The sequence below is a fragment of the Nyctibius grandis genome, chromosome 4 (assembly GCF_013368605.1).
Source record: "Nyctibius grandis isolate bNycGra1 chromosome 4, bNycGra1.pri, whole genome shotgun sequence".
In the NCBI taxonomy this organism is placed as follows: Eukaryota; Metazoa; Chordata; class Aves; order Nyctibiiformes; family Nyctibiidae; genus Nyctibius; species Nyctibius grandis.
In genome coordinates, this window is record NC_090661.1 from 55,269,099 (window position 1) to 55,284,734 (window position 15,636).

The window sequence follows — 15,636 nt, forward strand, 5'->3', positions numbered from 1 at the left end:
TTCAAACACATGAATGCTGCCCTCCTGTTTTCATTGAAGTGACTGTTAGCACTTTTGTGTCTTTCAAAGGGCCAAGCAAAGCTAAAACGTTTTGTACAGCAAGGGAGAGACTTGTCTCAGAGACCCTGCACACTGAGAATGTTCCCTAGTACATTTACATTATCTTCCCCTTCCCTTGCCTCTGGCCATGCCTGCCTCTTCCTTGGCCTATCCCTCAGCCAGCCATTGTGTCTGTATCCTGGTGAGGATCCACCGTGCTTAATCCTGCCGGTGGGACACAGGGATGCTGGAGGTCGAGTGAATTCTTCCTTTTCCAGATGTTGGGTGGGATGTCTTCATTCCAGAGCTATTTATAGGCTACATGGGCTTTTATCTTTTTAAGGAGATAATCATCTCCTGTTTAATGTTTTGGGTTTCTGGTTGATTATTTTTGTCCATAGCAATGACATCATAACCAAAGCACTGAAGGTTAACTAACGAGCAAGCTCTTTTTTATTAACTTTCTGGTTCAATTATAATTTTATCCCTCAATAATTCTCTTTTTTCACCTCTGGGAATGATTTTACACTGATGTGAACTGAACGCTGTCACTTATACCATCGTAACTCATACCAACTCAGACTGGGTAATTCTAAGGGAGCACAGCCCTGGGGAATGGCAGAGGGGTAGGCTAGAGCTTGCTGCAGGTAGTAGGCAACATGCATGTGGTAGGCAACAGCTTGGTCTTGTCATTTTGAGTTTTCCATAGATGTATAAACACAATGAGAAATTTTATACACATTATGAAGTAAGTCTCCACTTGACATCATTAAGAAGTCAATAAAGATATCTCTCCTCCATCTGAGGACATGTCTCTGTGAGTTTTGTGCCTTCCTCACTGACCTGGGGTGCAGATTTGGGCTGACAGGCATTTCTGATCACTGTAGGGGACCTGGGATCTCTGTAGAGCAGCTGCTGTTGTTTTGGAAGCAGCCAGCTTTTCTGTCCCTCTCCTCTGCCTGAATGGCATCAGATGTCAGAGTCCAAAGGATTATTTTTAAATTATGAACTAGATTCAGCTTTTCTTGGGGATACTGATTTGAATAACAAATCTGTGTAGTCTTGGCAGGTCTTCTACCTATTTGCATTTCACATAATCTACAAAATGAGTTTACTGACTAAAATAGTTCTCAAAAACAGCGATTTCTTATGAATACTGGAAAACTCTGGTGCTGGACTTCTGAATTGTGTTTGCATTATTTGTAGGCAGCCAGTAAACACCATATGTTTTGAGGATTTTGTCAAAACTAACCTTCGTAGCTATGATTTCACATGTTGAATATAGAACATTTGCAGCAAGTTGCAGATGAGCAATCAATCACCAGACTAAGGTCCCAGTCTTGAAAAACCTGCACATGCATTGCTTTGAACATTGCAAAATCTCAAGGAAGTCAATGTAATCCCTTACAGGTTGCAGAGAGGAACAATGTCTATGAATGATGCATGAGTTGTGACTCCGCAAAGGCTTGGGTGTAGCTTGATGTTTTAACAATACGTGGAGTCAAGTGCCTGTGTTGGCCTTTGAAGAACAGGGGTGAGGAATCATTCATGGAAACACATCAATGAATGGCTTGAAATACCAGAAAAAATTTTGAAGTGTCAAAGGATATCTCAGGAAATCTTAAAGTACCCAAAGATAGTGCCCACAGAGAAAGAGATACTGCAATCATACTACTGTTTATTTACCGGAAAAAATCTTTCAGCTCTACTGTAAAAATAGTACATATCTATTTACATTTATACCACTGACACTGAGATTCAAGACTTAAAATAAAACTGGGCTAAATCCAGACCTGATGTAAGGTGGTTAGCGATCACTGACTTCAGCATAGTGGTAATCACATTGAACTTTCTCTGACTGGACAAATACTCTGTTTGCAAACTGGGAAAAGTGATTCATCAGGACCTAAAGGAGCATCTATCGCCTTCAAAATTGGAGGGTTGTGGGTTTTTTTTTTTAATCCTCATCATGAAGCCAGGCTCTGCAAGCAGGCTGGGCAATCCCTTCAGCCATTCAGGCCTAATACTTTGGTGTAGGGGTGCCTACCGACATTGCAGAGGGAGGGGGGTACAAAAGCAGCAGATGGGCCAACAGCAGTGCCTGCATTTCCAGTGAAACACATGAAGAGCTTGTTCTACAGATGGTGGGTGCAGAGTAACCTGGCAGAGAAATAACAGATCTGCCTTGGCTATGAGAAAAGCGACTGTCAGAGCCTAGAAGAGACACATAGCCTACAACTGATGTCCAAAAAGCAAAGTGAAAAATGTTACCTGGTGCCAGAGGAGAAGTGGAGCTCACTCAGCATGTGCTTGCAGTGCATGACCATAATGAGATCACTTGTCCAGGACAAACTCAAAAGGGAGAATGAGTGACTTCTGGGATACAGGAGGGAGTTGAAAGAGATTGAATATTTCAGGAATTTTTGTTTTCTGAAGTGTTTTCTAAAGATCCATTTGCTACCCAGCTACATTCCTCAATTTTTACATCAAGGTTACTGCATCATTATTCACTTGCTGATATAAAAGTGTATCTGCCTTGTACCCTAACTCTCCCTTGTGTGACTACCAATATTAGTTGAGTTACACAGGAGGATCAGTTTGGCCAATGAAAACCACTAGAGATATCTCAGAAGTTTGAACTAAGAACTGGAATAGGTGAGATTTCCACCTCTGATGTGCACCCTCATAAACATTAGATGCACTCTGCACTGAAATAGGTGAGGAAAGGGGCAGCTGCAGGATCAGAGACATCCTCGCACAAATACCTCTGCACCATTACACTCCCTACGGCACTGACCCTTCAGCACAGGTCACCCTTCTGGGCAGGCTTTCTGCCGAATCCCCAAAAGTCTGGTTATGACCATCAGCCTCAGTCTTCATGCATGGCAGTTGCTTTGGGGTTGAGCTATTCAGAATTGGTTCAAAGACTTAAAACAACAAAATGTGACAGTTGTAAATCACTTGTCTGCGCTCACATCAGATGAGGAAACACAATTTGCTTGTGCCATGTTATCTTACAACTCTTTGACTTCCAAATGCAGAGCCACACTACCACAACTAGTTTTAGCTTCTGTCAATTCTCCTTGTATACAGATACATGCACAGTGCTTTACACACACACAGGGAAGATCCTAAGGATACTTTTTATCTTTCCACTAAAGAGCAGCAGAGTCATGCAAATTAACACCAGCTGAGGGTTTTGTCGGTTCAGGACAGAGATTTATTTTAACAATAGTGCCTGTCAGGCTCGAATAATGTTAGGGCATACTTTTATTCCATTTTTTTTTAACATCTTTATGCTATGAAATTTTCATTGGGTTTTAACACAGCTACATGCTACAAAAGATATTCAGTAGCATATTCTGTGAATAAGCCAGACTAGAGAACTTGAATGACCACAAACTGTACTGATTCTATGGCTCTGCTTGTTCTAGACAGAGAAAAATGAATATGTAAGTTCTGCTGATGCTGATACCATGTTTGTAAGACAATGGAAGTTGACTCTTCTAAAAGTTGAGCCAAAAAAAAGGTAAATATGAGTACAGGCCCCCAACTTGAAAAGGAGAAAGCTCTGTGTGAATGGCCCTGGACACTACAGTCAGTGATGGTGGGTGACCAGGTACTCAAAGAAGCTTAGTTATTCTCAACAAAGTTATTGTTGTCAGAGAAGCACAAGTTGAAAAGCAATTCTGTGGGATCCAGCAAACTCTTAGGTGAAATAACGTTTTGTTGTCTGTGTCAAAAAAAGTCAGTCCCGTAAAAATATGTCAAAGTCAAATAAGCCAGATGATAGGACCCATTCAGCTCTACAGCACTGGATCATTCATCTCTTACCATTCTTCTCCCTCTGGCACCTAACCTGACTAGCATGAATCACTTGGTTCATTTACCAGAATAGATTCTCCTTCCCAATCATGGTGATGTGTATCAGAGATTACTGCCGTTTCTGCTTTTGTTTACTTTTATTCCAATTATTGCACTGGCAATAGGTGCTGTACAAACACACAGTGAGAGGCAATCTTTCTCCCGAGGACCTTCGTTTAAACAGACATGACAGCTGACAGGCACGAGAGGCAAAGAGCTGTCCCTCCCCAGCTCGGCTAGGGAATGGCTCCACCGCCCTGAGCAAGGAGCATGTCAGAGCAGAGCCGAAGGGAAGGCACACGTACCCAGACCAGGGTCAGTGCCCTCATCTGGTGCTGGCCAGAATATTGTCTATTAACCATATGGCAGAACTCTTTTGTTTTAGAAAATTCTCTGCAATAAGTTAGAATAAAGAATCATTTTCTGAGCAGACCTGGAGTTCTGTCTGCTTTTAGGGAGGCCCGGCCTCAAAGAAGAACATGAATGTATACAGCAGTTGCAAGTTTGCATTTTTCACTTTCATGCTGTAAAAACCTGACATGCATAGTCCTTTTTTTTTTTTTATTTAGTGAGAATTGCTGTAATATACAAGCCTGTGATGGTCTATTGGAAACAGAACCCTGACTAGGAAATGGAGAGTTTAGATGTTATAAACTGCTAGTAATTTATTATTTTGAGATTGGCATATATTTTGGCAAAGTTAAAGTTGGCTGGAGTGATAGTGAGTGATGAAAGATGTTATGGCAGTTGGGAAGTGGCTGAATGCCTTTGTTTCCAGACTTTTCACTTTTTTTTTTAAGGCACATAAAGTTTATATAGAAAGTGTAATATTGTTTTATGAGTATTTGCTGGACTCTGCTAAAACCAAGCGTTCAAGCTTTACCCTTTTAACAAAGTGTTTTGTTATGGAATTCCTCTGGGTTTTGATGTTTCTAAATTAGGGTTAAATCAGGTTTGTATGTGGGGGCCATGGGAGAACAGCCCAGAAGTGAGAAGCTGTCTGATGTCTGACAGGGTGCACTTCCTCTCCAGAAGGTGATGTGATGGCAGGAAGAGAGAGGACTCCTCAACTGGACATGAACAATCCATAACACAGGGGCACAAAAGGGGGAAAAAGGGGCTTTTAAGCACTGGGAAAACTTTCAGCACGTTAAGAGTTTAATATGTCTTTACTGCAAGAGCCTGCCTGCCCCGTGTCTGCTCTCTGGGCCACCAGAGCCTGCCTGTTTCCCACATCTCACCTCCATCATCTGGGACACGTGAGCACTTTTAGCGCCATGGTTATAAACTAGCATTCCTCCTTCCTGGTCATCTCTATTTTCCACTCCAAGACTGTGGAATACAATGAGCCATGATACACTCAGGAAACACATTCTTGTTTCTGATATTTTTCTGCACGTTTCCTCTACATTTATCTCCTCCAAATCGGCTACTCACAAAACTCATTGGCTTCCTGCCCTCAGCTTGGCCCACTAAACACTGGAGTCAGGCTCCAGCCTTTTTGTTTTTACAATAAAGGAGAGCCTGTGTACCGAGCTCTGAGGCACAGGATCCCGGGACATTGTAGCAGCACAGAGAAAACTTTAAACCATTAAGAAACAGAAGCTGCTGAAGCACACTCGACTCAGCATTTCGTTGCTGTGAGCCATTGCATCAGGGCTCCCTTCAAGATGAGGACAAGTAAAAAGGGCAGAGTCTCTACTAAAGCTAGGGAAGAACAACTCCAGACTAACTCACAAAGCTTATTAGGAACAAGAGAGTAGATTTTCTGATAGTGTCATGTAGTCTGTGTTGTGACAACTTTCTGAGTCTGTATTCTTCCATTTAATACTCCACTGTAATGAAGACCTCACGTAATGCTTCTACTCTGCTCCAGCCTGCTCACGTTATAATTTTCATAAACTCCTTTTCCCAAGTAGCATTAAGCACTTCCAGTCCTCAAAAAGACGAAGCAAAGGTTATCTTTCCTGCCCTAGCGATGCTGGGGAGCAAATGAGCCCATAAGGAAAAAGCAGGGGGAAGAAGCAAAAGAGCTTACTTCAGAGAAATTTAATAACAAGCCATATGAACCGTCATCCCTACTAAAATAAAAGACCAAACTGCCAGTGGCTGCAACAAGGTATAAGCATTATATCTGCAAACTGTACAATTATTTTTATTTTTTTTCAAGCTCCTAAACATATCTATAGATTTAGCTTAGCACTGTAAGGCCTCAGCTGGAATGCTTTTCACAGTTTTGGGCACTGCACTTCAAGAAAGATGTGAACCAACTGGAGAGAATCCAGATGAGAGCAAAAAGAATGATCAAAGGTCCAGAAAATGTGATATATGAGGAAAGGCCAAAAGAATTGAATTTGTTTAGACTAGAGAGAAACAGTCTGAAGGGAGACATGACAACAGTCCTCAGACACGTTAAAGACTGCTGCAAAGGGGAAGATAAACTGTTCTCTGCTTCTACTGGAAGTAGGCTAAAAAGCAATGGATTTAAATTACAACAGTGGAGATTCAGATTAGACTTCAGGAGAAACTTTCTATTGGTTACAGCAGCTATACCTGAGAAGACATTACCTATGGAAACTGTGGGATCCCATCGTCTGAGGTCTGGGTGCTGGCATAGTGGGGTCTGCTTTGTGGCAGAGGCATGAAAAATCAGACTGGTCCAAGACCTTTTCAGCTTATTTTCCCCAATGTTAGGAATGTAGGAGAGAGACTGCACATGAACAGAACAATTCATTTTTTTCTGAAGGGATTTGGATGAGTCTAAGCTGAGTGGTCCTTGAACAGGAGATTAGTTGCAGCCTTAACTACAGTTAGTATCACTACCTTATAACCATTACAAACTGTTTGCAACTACCACACTCAGGAAAACAGGGAAGAATAAAGTTCTGATTCTCATCTGCTCTGAAGTCCCTGGACACTATTCTGGCAGTGGAGGCCTGTGTCAAGTCTAGGCGTAAATAAGAATAACACCCTAAACACTGTAAAACATACCAACCAGTGATAGATTTCTATGAACTCTGTTATATGGAAAGATTTAATACAGGAAGGAACCCAAACATGTGATGCTTTGTTAGAAAGTAGAAGATTACATAGTACAACATGTATTTTGGAATGAATTTACAATGAATTTTAACTATAAAATAGAATCAAAGAAAAAACAGGTGAAACTAAGACAAATGCAGGGTGAATTGAGACAAAGTGCCTGACTGATAATTCCAGAGATAACTGGGAATGTAAGTTAGCACTTCTGAGATCCCTCGTTTCAATAGGTGGCTTTTTGTTTCTGTTTCTGCTTGTTTGTCTGCTTTCCATTTATAATTAAAAAAAAAAAAAGGCAAGATCGCAAAAGCCAGCTTTTTCCTCTGTTTCTTTGGTGCTTTTTGCTAAGCAGCCTTGGAGCTACAAAGGTTCACAGTCTTTCAAACATAGAATCATACTCTAGGAGTGTTTACAATGGAAAGAAGAGTCCTTAAAATATATGACCACATCACAGAGACTCATATGGGATCTGCTGATGATACATCTTCATATGTCTGCATCCTGGTAGGGACTGTGCATGAAGAGGCCTCCCTCCTCAGACAGGCGTAGGTCACCAGGTCTGTGGAAATACTGGTTTGGTTTAGAGCTGCTATACATACTGGCTTCTGAGGAGAGACTTCTGCAGAGGAGGAACCGTCTCTTTTGTTTTAATGTTTCCAGGGCACAAACTCAAGGTTTAGAAGGAGTACTGTGATACGTATATCGTCAGCCGGATGACAGAGCTTCCTCTGAAGTTGATGACGGTGTTAACAGTGATCATTTCCAAGTCCAACTGAATAGTACGAGGCCCCTTCACGGGGCGGGTCATCACCAGAGTAGCACTGATCGGTCCTGTTTGCTGTGCACAAAACAAGAGGAAACAGGTGAGATTTTTAAAAAAGACTCTTGGAAACTATCATCTCAAGTACCACATTATGGCTGTGGTACTTGAGCAGCCAAAATAACACTGTTTTCTGTTGCATTGTTGGAAGCTACTGCAATTCATGGGGGAGAGAGCTTCATTTCAGCATTTGGCTCCATTTCAGTGTTTTGTATGAACTATCACCTTCTACAGTTTGTAAAGCTTTTGGGAGCCCTGCACATAAAAGGAGCTATTGAACATAGAAATTTTCTATTGTCCAAATGGAAAAAGACGAAAACATGGATTCAGGGTATACACAAGCAGTGACATGGGGGTTTTGTGCATGAGATATTGCTTTGTTTGATGTAAAGAGCACTGTTACTTTGAAGCAGTGAACGTCAAGAAGGGGTTGTGTTAACAGAGCTTGGAGAACAAGTGTTCCTATGTGAGCATGATCAGGGTTTGTCGTATAATTGCATATGTTAACCTTGCAAAACCTTATCCTCTGCGTGAAGGCACTTCAGAAAAATCTGTCTTTTAGCAAGTGAAAGCAGACCTTTGAGATATCTGGCCAGAACAGTAGATTATGAGCATTTCAGAATCAGAGCTCCTGACATTAAAACCAAGTGCAATTTTTTTCCAGCAGAAACACAAAGCGGGACCTGTTTTACCATGAAACGGAGTGTTTGCATTATCTCTGATCAGAGAAGGCTGACAAAGCCATGAGGAGGAGCCGGATGGGCTGCCCGGGCCGGGCGGTGGGCCCTGCTGCCTCAGTCCCTGGAGAACAGCGTCTGGGGCCCAGCTCCTCCCCAGCGCCCCGTCCCTTCCTGCCCGCCGCTCTGGCTCTTCTCAAAGCAACAAACAGGCACCACCTGCTTGCCACCAACCTGGCACGGGAACAGTGCTGCTGCCAGCAGAGGGAAAGGGACAGCTTGTGCAAGTGGAGTGTTTTAGGTGACACAATGAATGGCTATGTGATAAATAAATAAAAGAAAACTAACAGACTCAAGCAATGATGCTGGTTGCTGGAGCTTTAGTGTCTGGCAGATCAACCCAGATGAGGGGAAAGGTCAGTGGGATCAGGAGTGACTTTGCAACAGGAAAGTTCTTGTGAGATGTAAATGATCATTCTTGGACCACTTGTCATTTTGGAATTTTGAAACATTTTCTTTTTTTTAACAGAGAGAATCTGAGGCTCTCGGGAGAAATATGTATTGGAATCTACTGAAATCTGTCATGCTACCGGTTTCTGTGAGGCATGGGAACCATCAATAGCCACTGAACATCACTTAACGTGAATGTCAAAACCAGGTTTTGCCTAGGGTTACAAATCAACCTTCTGAATGCTACCATCCCTGGTGGCTGTGCCTCCTTCTGTGCAGACATTTCCCATCACCCCTGCATGTCAGAGGTGCAGCGAGGATGACTGGGAAACAGAGATGTCTTCTGAGGAAAATTCAGATTAAAAAAACAAAAGTAGTTGCGTTCTCTCTAACAGTGTCTACATAAAGTGTGTGTTCTCAGTGAAAAAAATACGCAACAAATAAAAGCAAAGAATCCAGAAAGTCAATTCTTGGCATAAAGGGGTTTTTTTTGCTTACTTTTTTGGTTTCCAGGTTTTTCATTTCTCAATGAAGGTTTAAAAAAAACAAACAAGAAACACTGACTCTTTCAGTGACAAGTACTGATTGTCTATCAATTAAAAAAAAGATTTGGCACAACAGTTTCTCCTGAGCATGGGAGACATGAGCTATTCTTAGACATGGGTACAGCCCTAGACTTGCCTGAACCTAATGTCTCATAAAACAAGCGTGTTTGCTTTGGGTAGGTTACCTTCCTGAAAGAGCCAGCAGCCCCTGCAGATCAGCACACCACTCTGCGTGTCTGCCTGTAAAAATGCCTCATGATGAAGGTTTAAATGATACTCATTAAAAACTGAGTTCTGCTATCGGAAGGCTATTCAGCTAACAAGAAGATACTCTGGGTTTTCTCTCAACAAGCTCCAGACTTACCCGCATGTAGAATTCCCTGCCCTCATTCCCTGATTTGATTTGGAAGATGTAATAGGCTCCAGGGTAGCGAGTTGTTGCTTGCATCTGAAAGATGTCAGAAGGTACAGACCGCCCAGACACCATATCCATCACTCTGTACAAGACGGTGAATGGCTGATCTCTGCAACCGGCGTTTTCAGCTGGACACATGCAGCGGCTAATGGTCAGAGATAGGATTATCATCAGGGGTTAGAAATTGCTGTAATATTTGACTCTTTATATGCAAATACAGCTGCATAAATAAATAAACAAATAATGATGTTGACCAGCTGAAAGATTCAATGAAACTTGTAATGAATTCGCTCACTTTTAGTATTCTCTGTGCTGCTATTCTGGCCTACCTATATCCCTGCCTTCTTTTTCTTGTCTTCTAGGCCAAAATGTCTTGGCATCTTTTGTCTCCTTAGATCACTTGAAAATCTGTACTTTCTTTAAAGCAGCTCTGCAGGTGTAGAATACCCTGTACATATTTGTTCTGGTAGTAATTTAAACTGAACTGTCCCCAAAATAATGTTAATTGTTGGATCGTTTCACTGATGGTGCTACATAAATGTTGTATTCTTTGTTTAACGATCTTTTATATACTACATGAAAACATACAGCGAGACGTCCTGGATCAAAGCAAAGCTCTAGCCTCAAATGCAGAGCTCCATGGAAGAGCAGGAGAGCAAGCCAAGCATATGACACTTCCACCAACAGCCTCCAATTGTTTGTGACTCAGGAAATTCTTGAAACAAAGATGTCTTCTGTGTAATGCATTTCTTATCCATCAGCTTGTCCAGCTTCCACATACACCCACAGGAATGTTTGGCAACCAGCGGCCAGGAGCTCCACAGCCCCCTTCACCTCCCTCTGCACTGCCCCTTGCTGACTTCATCTGAAGCTCCCAGCTCTGATATTGAAAGGAGAGTGGCCAGTCAATCCCTGCTCATCCTCCTCATGCAACTCGGGGTTTCATATTTGACCCTGGTCATGGCTGAAGAGTCCTAACTTAGTTGTTTCTCACAAGGAAGCTATTCCATACTTTTGATCATCCTCATTGCTCTTTTGAGCCTTTGTCCAGTTATATTTCTTTTGAGAAGAGGGGGAGGAACTGTACAGTCTTGAAGATACAGGTACACAATGGCACATGCTCTAAGGATATTCTCTACCTTTTAACACCTCAAATTCAGGTTGCTTTTCTAACCTCTAATGAGTACTGCAGATTATGGAACTATCTATAACAACCCTTAAATCTCAGTTTGGACAGATTATGATCGGATCAGTGCTGTTTATTTGATGTGTGAATTTGGAATTGTCTTTTTACTTTACATTCATCTACACTGAATTTCAACTGCCATTTTTATTGCACAGTCATTGAGGCTCCTTGTGCAATTATTTTCTGCCCATCCTTTTCTCTACTGTTCTCTGATACTGTTGTAGACTTTGCCCATCTCATGGTTTACCCTTTTTCCCAGGCTGGTTACAAATATGTTGTACAAAGCAGGTCCAGCTCAGACCTCTGCAGAACTTCACTGTGAAAGCTGACAATTTAATACCATACTCTATTTACTTTTTTTCTTTCAACCTCTTAGTCTTCTGTGCCAGGGAATTCTCTCTTACTTATTGCTGCTTAATTTCCGTAATAACCTTATGTGAGGTTCTTTTCAGAAGCCTTTGGAAACCCAAACAGACTGCATCAGCCCATGTGCCCCAGCCACATGCTGCTGATTTCTTCAGAGAGCTCTCATAAAGTTGTGAGGCAGGATGTTCCTTTATAAAAGCCATGTTGGGGAATTTCCTGGAAAAGATTTGTGTCTTTTTGCCTGTTTTTTCTATAACCTCCACTACTGACACCAATTTTAGGCAGTTCTTCTGGCATGTCCCCCATAAAAAGGCTCCTGGCTTTACAAACACCCAATTCCTTCCACAGAAAACACAAGATGCAGGGAATTCACTTGGCTTTTATACTGACCACTTCTAGACATATGCCACAAATTAAATGCAGTCAAATCTAGGCATGATCCAAAGCCACCAAACACAAAGCTGAGACATCAAGAGTTCTGGTGCAAGCTGATCTGCAAGGGCTCTATAGTTGGGTTCTGGGGAATTTAGATACAGAGGCTTCAGATATTTAAACTTCCAGTTTAAGACTCTACCACCTCTGAAGGCAGGTAAACCCAGAACTGGAAGAACAGAACGTGTCCACTTGTCAGGTGCCCTAGTTCAGAAAGCAATGTAAAGACATGAATAACTTGTAATGGAAAGAAGCAGATTCTTCGTCTCTTGCCTTTCTATAAAGTACATTAGGCTACCATGCAATCCCAAGTAATTGGGTTTAGTGCAAATGCTATGGATGAAATACTGTGGGCTGCAATATATAGAGATCTGTCTGGAGCTGAAATATCTTGAGCCCCAGGCAAGTACCTACAGAAGTGTAAAAGAAACAGGGAATTTTTAGAAAAATTGGATTTATTTTTTTGCTTGCTCAAATAATTCCAACTGTAGATAGTAACAGTGCTAACAGCCTCATCCAGACATACCTAATTTCTGGACAAGGCAAATCAGTCTGTGGACTTTTCAGCACTTTTAACCTTTAAGCAGTAGGAAACTACTTGCATCCTGCTATAACTATCATCTAATGTTTTGTACTTCCCAGACATAAGCTAGTTAATATTTACAGGAAATACTCATACTAATAAACAGGCTGCATTTGAGCATATATGAAGTCAGTTAGTAATGGAAGTAAATGCCACTTATTACATTACAAACCTTGCTGTTTTCTCTACTCACTGGTAAGTGTTTTTCCAGTCTAACTTCCCACACATCTGAGTACCATATCATATCCCACCTGGTGACCTGGTAAGGAATTGCAATTTATTATTTTTATAAAGCTTACCAATGGCAAATGCAGCAACAGCATGTATGTGTAGCTCTCTAGACACACTTCATGGCTGTGTTGTAAAAATGCAGCTTATTTGGTTCACTCTAGATATGCTTCACACAGATAGAATTTGCTTTTGTGGCTGTGGGTGTGTTACTCACTTCTCATTAATCTGGATATAAGGATCCTCGCATCTTACTGGGTCTAAACATTTATATTCTCCTGGGATATTGAAACACGTTTGCTGTGGAGTGCAGGTGAAGTTTCTGTTTTCACATTCATTGATATCTAAAACACAAGAAACAAGAGAAATTCTAAAGCAGGGAAATACGTGCAAGACACCACTCTTACAAACCAGTTTCCATCTTAAGGAACTGCTCCATAATTCATTACACTCTTGCACCATGTGAAGTGGCCTTTTGATGACTGGCCCCTCTTTTAAGATCATTTTTTACTCCATTCATTTCTGCTTATTGGAGTGCTCCCATATGCTAAGTGCTGCAAAAATAGAAAAGAAATTGGCTACTCAAGCTTTCTGACCTTAGAGAATCATAGAATCATAGAAATGGGAAAACTAAAGAGATGTGCAGCAGAGAGGAGAGCATCTGAGGGCTTTCCTGTGTAGTTGTTTCCTAGTCAGTAAAGTCTTACATACACCAACACACCAACTGACCTCAGTGGGACTATTCACATAATGACTTTCTTACCAGAATTACATAATTGGGCCCTACGAGTATTTCACAGTGCAATGCCAAGACCAAGCATCTCAAGTCTTGAAAACCTCTTTCCAGACATAGGACCTATTTTCTGGTCCCCTCAGGTTTTAATCAGCACAGGAATGTTCTTACCTTGGCAGCTTCTGCTATCGTCAAGCAAGTTATAGCCCGAGGGACAGATACAGTAGTAAGAACCAGGCGCATTCACACATTCGTGCTGGCAGAGGAACTCTGAGAAGCTGCATTCGTCCATGTCTGCAGTGGTAAAACAAAGTTTAGTGTCTTTGGCTTTACAGTCAAAAGAGCAGTCCCACAGGCAGGTGGCCATCCAGAATACGTGCCCATCACCCCAGCTGGAGGTTGGCACCCTCCAGCTCCCTAAAACTCTGTGGCAACCTGGCAAAATGCTATACAACAAGTTCTTGGTTAAACATTTTTCTCCTAGGGAAAACAAAGCTGCTACTGAACACAATGCGTGGCTTTTATTTATTTATTTTTCTTTTCGAATACCTGTCACCAGTTGGCCATGTTTTCAGTGCTGTTTCTCGTTGGAGACAGAGCTACTCCAACAACAAAGCTGCAACTGTAATTTGAAAGGAGAGACTTGGCAGTGATTTTCTTTTCTTTTTCTTTTTTTCTGGAGAGCAAACTTCCCTTTCCCAGGGCCACATGGGTCCCAGCAGAACTCCTGCAGCCAGCCCCAGCTGTTTTATGTTTCTTAGCCTCTAGCCAGTTAATTCCAAGGCATTCCATCAAGACTACAGAGCTCATCCCAGCTTGGGGCAGACCTACTGGAAGGCCCAGCCATCTCCCAAATACCCAGGAAGCTAAGCAGTCTGTCAAATCTCTGACTGAAAACAGAAATTGTGCTCTTTTCCCCTTGCACTCATGAATTGACCAGTCATTGTATTCTGCAGAACTGTGCTCAAGTGAGAAAGATAAACTTCAGAGCTGCACATGGAGGCATGGCTGACTGGGGGGAAAACACATGCAAAGGCGCTAGACTGAGGGAGGCTGCAGTTAATCATTTCCTTATTTCCCTGTTCAGAGGAAGAAAGAAACAAAGGCCAGAGCCCCAGCCAGGAACTCCCAAGTTCTTATTCCCAGCTCTGACATGTTGACTCTCCCAGGCAAATCACTTTTACACTTCAGACTGAATTTCCCTTTCTTCTCGTTTTTGCTCAAGTCCATTTATCCACTTTTGGTGTTTTGTGCAGATGGATTGGAAAGTACTTGATGTCCAAATATGTTAAAGTGGCTTTGTGGCTGCAACCACATTGTCAAAAGGGAGATGAAAGGAACTCTACACCTACATAGTCCGGTTATTGTGTGACTTGCCCCAGTGAGTTTGCTGAAAAAAACACCTTCCTAACAAAACATGGACCAAGGGCTGACTCCATAAAGGGACTGAGATATCACCCATCCCCTCGAGGTGTCCTAGCCCAGACCTCCAGCACAGGGGATTCATATAACCTGTGTTCAGCTGCTGTCAAATGCTGGAGGGACTTGAAGCCCTGAGGGTCCTACATTTCTGCTGCTGAGCCCACACAGGACAGACACACCTTTGCTGTTCCTAAACACTTCTGGCATTCTGATGACTACCTGCAGAGGCCAAGATGGTAGGCATTTCAGAGCACATCTAATGCACATGAAAGACCTCTGTGATTAGAAAATAATGCCGATGTTGCCAGGCTGAAATCTCTGCCTTTCTCCTTGAAATGGGGCAGGGATGCCTCCCGTCTTCAAGGTAAGCTGGTGGCTAGGCCATGGACTAATCCAGCGGCTGTTGTACTGGATCCTGGAAGTCTCGTAGGAGTGTCCTCCTAACCAGGCATTCCCTTTGTGAGCCTCAGTGATGTCTAGTGATTGCTTGTGAAGTGAAAGAAGCTCATCCAGAGAAATCTGACCTGCTTTGACAAGCATTTTCTAGCACAGAATTGTCAAGAAAAGGTTTTCTGCTCTAAATGTGGGTGATGGAAAGTCCTTTTTTTTGCTGGCTTAACTCTCAGACATGAATGAGGCTCAAACACCACCTCTTCTGTTACCATTTTGTGCTGGCAATGTTTATGTGGTATTGCATTGCATTGAATTTAAATGGTTCAGGCCCCCACCTAGCTCAGGAGCACATAAAAAGGTGCAGGAGTCTAATTTAGAAGCAGAAACTCCATTAGAAAGCAGAAAACTTAAGTTAGGTGTTGCAGCTCTAAATATTAAATGCAT

The 15,636-nt window shown here is 42.2% G+C and overlaps 1 protein-coding gene across 4 annotated transcripts in view; it reads right to left on the bottom strand.

Moving 5' to 3' along the window:
• Window positions 1–1,493: 1,493 nt before the first annotated feature.
• The window catches only part of FBLN5 (fibulin 5), a 55,760-nt gene continuing 41,617 nt past the window's right edge, over window positions 1,494–15,636 (bottom strand). For all 4 annotated transcript variants that reach the window (XM_068398835.1, XM_068398833.1, XM_068398834.1 and 1 more), the window contains 4 exons: window positions 13,549–13,671; window positions 12,862–12,988; window positions 9,799–9,994; window positions 1,494–7,780 (listed from right to left, as the gene is read on the bottom strand). In XM_068398835.1, the coding sequence (XP_068254936.1) occupies window positions 7,619–7,780; window positions 9,799–9,994; window positions 12,862–12,988; window positions 13,549–13,671 (608 nt within the window). In that variant the 3' untranslated portion in view covers window positions 1,494–7,618. The remainder of the gene's footprint in view (window positions 7,781–9,798; window positions 9,995–12,861; window positions 12,989–13,548; window positions 13,672–15,636) is intronic.